Source organism: Chelon labrosus, assembly GCF_963514085.1.
Source record: "Chelon labrosus genome assembly, chromosome: 7".
Classification (NCBI taxonomy): domain Eukaryota; kingdom Metazoa; phylum Chordata; class Actinopteri; order Mugiliformes; family Mugilidae; genus Chelon; species Chelon labrosus.
In genome coordinates, this window is record NC_140343.1 from 30,815,225 (window position 1) to 30,820,749 (window position 5,525).

The 5,525-nt window shown below is 40.4% G+C and overlaps 1 protein-coding gene across 2 annotated transcripts in view; it reads right to left on the reverse strand.

Moving 5' to 3' along the window:
- Positions 1-535: 535 nt before the first annotated feature.
- The window catches only part of commd2 (COMM domain containing 2), a 14,124-nt gene continuing 9,134 nt past the window's right edge, over positions 536-5,525 (reverse strand). Inside the window, exons 4-6 of one of the 2 annotated variants that reach the window (XM_084547961.1) lie at positions 5,074-5,148; positions 4,872-5,006; positions 536-3,818 (exon numbers count right to left, since the gene is read on the reverse strand). In XM_084547961.1, coding sequence (XP_084404087.1) covers positions 3,609-3,818; positions 4,872-5,006; positions 5,074-5,148 — 420 coding nt within the window. In that variant the 3' untranslated portion in view covers positions 536-3,608. The remainder of the gene's footprint in view (positions 3,819-4,871; positions 5,007-5,073; positions 5,149-5,525) is intronic. The other variant, XM_084547962.1, reaches the window with a different exon arrangement.

A 5,525-nucleotide genomic window follows, 5' to 3' on the forward strand; every position in this document is an offset into this window, starting at 1 on the left:
TCTACAAGCAATGAATGTTTCCACCTGCCTAACCTTAACACCGATGTCTGGTGTCCGAGCGACGTGTTGGAGGAGCTGCTACCAAGGCTCGATGGTACACCTGCTCAAGCGCGGACTTTGACGGGCGAGGGCGGCGGAGGAGGTCCTGCCGCTGGCTCTTCAACTCTGCTGCCGGCGTCTACGCGACCTGACAGTGGCGTGGAAACATCCCCGCGCACCAAAGGCGGCTACAACGAAGCGGTGAACACAACACTCGGAACAGACGGTGAAATGGCAGTGAATAGTCCTTGTATGCGGGACAAGTTTGATGTACTCAAAGCAAAAGGTTTGCATTTTATGCACTTAAATGCCAGGAGTATTTTACCCAAAATGGACGAGATTCGATTCCTGTTGAACAAAACGCAGGTGGGCATTTTATGTATTTCTGAAACCTGGCTTGATCCCAGTATTAATGACTTTGAGATTGAAATGGACAACTATAGACTAATTAGGAAAGACCGAAACAGGAACGGATTCGGGGTTTGTGTGTTCATTCGATCGGACCTACACTTTTTAGTAAGGGAAGATTTGATCAGTGATGAGGCTGAGATCCTAATGATAGACATATGTCTTCCAAAAACCAAGCCCATTCTCTTAGGGGTCTGTTATCGACCTCCCCAGCAAAATTCATTTTATGACCACTTGGAGAATGTATTAAACAAATATCCTAAATGGATGGAGAGGGAATGCATCCTAATAGGTGATTTTAATACTGATGTCATTAAGAAAGTTTGCCCCACTTACAATGGTTATTTAAGATGTTGCCATACATTCGGCCTTACCCAATTAATTAAAGACCCCACCAGAATTTGTGAATCTACCCAGAGCATAATTGATCTAATTTTGGTTTCAGATAAGGAGAATATCTCCCAGAGCGGGGTAATTGAGTATTCCTTGAGTGACCACTTTCTAACATATTGCACTAGAAAGATGCAAAGAGTCACATTTAACAAACATAAAACAATCAAAATTAGGTCATTTAAACGCTATTCAGTAGATAGTTTTAGAGAGAAAATCCAAACGTTGGATTGGTTACCAGTCCTAGAAGCTAGGGATATCAACCTGGCCTGGGTCAAATTTAAATCCCTGTTTCTTTTTGCCATCAACTCAGTGGCTCCGGCAAGATCAGTCAGGGTAAAGCAAAGGTCCCAGCCTTGGTTTGACTCAGAGGTACTTGAAGCCATCAGGGCTAGGGATAAAGCCATGTCAAAGTACAAACGCACAAGGGACCCAGCTGACTTCTCACAGTTTAAATCTTGTAGGAATGAGGCCCAACGTATAATTAAAGAGGCCAAAAGGACCTACTTTGCGGAACAGATAAATGAAAATAAGGACAAACCCCAAAACCTGTGGAAGGTTCTGAAAAATCTAGGATGCTTATCTAAGACTAAAAGTACTCCCTGTTCTTGCATTACTCTCTCCATTGATGGAAAAGAGGTAAATAAGAAGGAGGATATTGCCAATCACTTCAACACTTATTTTACCTCAGTTGCCCATAAACTTGTGGAGAAGTTACCACCCAGCCCAAGTTTGTATGGGCCTGAACACATTCAGGATTTTTATGCCAAGATCGGTGTGACTCCCAATAGTTTTTCCTTCAATCCTGTGACAGCAGGTAAAATCTGTGACATGCTAAAGGGCCTTAACCCTGCCAAAGCCACAGGGCTAGATAATATCTCAGCTAGGTTCTTGAAAGATGCAGCTGATCTCATAGCCCCTTTTATTGTTCATATTATTAATCTGTCTTTGGAGCAAGGCATTGTTCCTGATGACATGAAACATTCTAAAGTCATCCCACTTTTCAAGAAAGGTGATAGGTCTGATCCGGGAAATTATCGACCGGTTTCTATTTTGAGTGTAGTCTCCAAGCTCCTGGAGAAAGTAGTTCATGAACAATTGTATCATGTTGTGGATGCCAAACTTCTTTATGAATTCCAATCAGGGTTCAGACAGTCACATTCAACAGACTCATGTCTGCTGTACCTAACTGACTTCATTAGGGGCGAAATAGATGTCGGCAAGCTATGTGGTATGATCCTAATTGACTTACAGAAGGCCTTTGATACGGTCGATCATAGCCTACTGTACAGTAAGTTGTCTGCCTTGGGCGTGTGCCCTTCCGCCTTAAGATGGTTTGTTTCCTACCTCTCCGGGAGATCCCAAAAGACCGAATTCCAGGGTCATTTATCCAAAGATCAACTGGTATCCTGTGGAGTTCCCCAAGGGAGCGTCTTAGGGCCATTACTTTTTTTTAATCTACATCAATGACATGAAATCCGCCTGCAATGAGAACTTGTTTTTATACGCTGACGATTCAGCTATTATAGCCTCCAACAAAAATGAGCTTGAGCTGCATGCCATTTTGCAAGAGGAATTTAGTAAAATCAGGGTCTGGCTATTAGACAATAAATTGTCTCTTCATGTGGCCAAAACTGAATTCATAGTGTTTGGCTCAAAGCCAAGACTGTATAAGAAAGAGTTGTCCAGTATCAGCCTTGGTGGGCAGCTCTTCCCTGCCAAGCCCTCAGTGACCTATTTAGGATGCTGCCTAAACAGCAACAGCCAACAAGATTTTTGCTGAGATCGAATTGCTCTAAAAGTCTTTCTGTTAAGATGTGGGGTTGAATTGTGTTAAAAGCAGACGAGAAATCTATAAATAAAAGCTGAGCATGTGTTCCCTTTCCTTCCATATGTTTAAAAAGCATGTTCATCAGAGTGACTGTGGCATCCTCAACACCTCTGTGTGGCCTATAGGCAAACTGATATTGGTCAAGATCGGACTCTGTCTTCATTAAGATTACATTTCTAACCAGTTTTTCAAAAGTTTTCATGACAATAGATGTCAATGCAATAGGCCTAAGATCATTCAGTGCTTTGGGGCAGCTTGTCTTGGGAACTGGAACAACTACTGCATCTTTCCAACATTTTGGGACATGCTGAATTTGTAAGGACTTATTGAAAATGTAATTAAAAATTGGACAGAGTTCTTTAGAGCACAGCTTAAGCAGTCTACCACAGATATTGTCAGGTCCATAGCTTTTATTTGGATTTATGGATGAGAACACTTTTTCAACATTTCTCTCTTCAATGATAAAGTGGTTCTGGTCAACTAATTTACAGTTACCCTGGAATTTCCCTTAGATGCAGCTTTCTGCCTGTTAAATTACTTGTAATTGTATTGTAATTTTACAATATTTTATTAGACATTCTAATATCTGTCAATTACACCAAGTATAGCAAACCACATTTACTTTTATTACTTTTATTATTTTCACTGTGCAGTTTTTCCTGAATGAGAAATCAGTCTCATCCCCTTGCTTTAGAGAACCTTGTGATGTAGCATGTCAAAGTTCAGTCAGGCTAAACTCAAATATAAACCAAACCATATCTATTGCACAATTACAGACTATCCGCAACTTCGCCTTTTTGTATTTTATTTCTATTACATCATACATCAACCATCTCTCATCAAAATTCAACACAATTTTTGTCAGTGAGCACTCGTGTTGACTAAGTAATTAAGCTGGTCCAGTAAAGACAGGAGGCACACAGAAAGTGATCTGGGAAGATTACTTGATATTGCGTAATATGCGACGAGCATGACCGGTTTTCATGGAAGACAGAGCAACTTCTAATGTGGAGATGAGGTACAGCAGGGTACTGGGATCTGTCTGGAGAAACTTCCTGTTGAAGTCACTGTGGTTGTCACAACTTCTTGTAAAGAGCAGACTCATGGTTACCATGGGAGAGACCTCTTGGCGGACTGAACGACTTGACAACTGAAAGGAGAATTGGAATATTGTTCAACAATTCCAAAACTTTAACTATTATGAGCACAGATCATAAATGGAAACAAGACTATATAGTTTTTTAGTTTGTCCACATTCCATACTTACAAGATTATGACATCATTTAATGTCACGCCATACAGACTTACAATGTCTGACAGTGGAAAGCAATTCAGTCACTGATGCTGTAATGTTTGTAATTGACTAACTTAGTCTCCCTCCACTCAAATACATTTTTATTCTATTCTACTCCACAGTTTTTACATTAATCTACTGAAGGAAGAATGATTCTTTGGCCTCACCTTAAATCTAATTTAACAAAGTGAGCATGATTTGTGAGAAAAAAAATAAACTTTCCCATTCCCATGCAGAAGTGGAATGAATCCTGCGCACATACTGTACAGTACAATGATGAACTTTATGGAAGTAAGGAGACATCTTGTTTCGAGCCATTAGACATTTCAAGCTGAACGATGGTTACTATTTAAAAGACTCTTTCTTTTTGAAAAAGAAGAGATTTTTTAATTATTTTAATTATTATTCCAAGTACACTAATTTACAGTCTTGAATATGTCTTGAGAGAACTCTTAACCGTTTATGAGGCAAGAAACCATATTTGGTAACTTCACACACATTTTAAACTGCATCACAGTGGCTCTCAGTGAGGTTTAGAAGCATGTGGTTTTCAGCCAGCCAATCAGCAAAGATCAAGGCAAGGGCCACCTCTGCATAAATGCTGAGCATAACTTTATTGGGTAACATGAAGAAGTAGCCTAATGCGGTCTGATGTGATAATGTGAATGTTGACAAGTGCCTGAATCAGCACTTATGTTCTAATGGTCTAAAATACATTTTTACATTTGTTTACCACTTCATTTACCTTGATTTTCTACATGAAAAGTATTCTTATGCCCCACAAAATTTCAATGAGTGCCCTTTAAAGGGTTAACAGCTACTAACAAACCTACAACACACTTATAAATACACAATACAAGACACCAAATAACTGGTCATAACAATAATCAAATACAGTTTATAACACACCTGTACATCCAGTCTCCATTCCAGGTTGTGGTAGGCAGGCAGATTGGAGGGCAGCTGGCTCAGAATGCTGTGTATCTGATTGTGGTGCTGCAGGTAGAGCTGCAAAAAAACAGCGCAGTCCAACAGTCCAACACACTGACAGATTGTAAGTTTGTACTGCTCAAATAATATCCTCAGATAAATAAAACAGATTAAAATTCACCTGTAAGAGGATCTGGTTAAGATCTTCACCAAACCCCAAAACCAACACTGAGTCCATGAAATCCACTTCAGAGATCTAGACACACACACACACACACACACACACACACACACACACACATTATTGTCCTTTCTTCCTCCTTCCTTATAGGCAGTTTAGACTTCTGCGTTAAGTTGACGCAGAAGCTACGGCGACTGCGCAGACCCTAGCACCGTAACTGATGTGCACCTTCCCAGAAATGTAAAGTAGAGTTTATGGCTCTGAGGGATCTAGATGCCACAACCTACACATGTAGCCAATGCTGGTGCAAACCATTTATACTTGTGCATTCGTCAGCCTGGCTCGCTCTGTAACAACACCACCAAACACTAGTTACTGCTGTGTCGTCTTTGCCAGTCAGGCTAATTTTTGTTTCTACTTCCTGCTTCATTTTCCACTTCCTGCTTCACTTT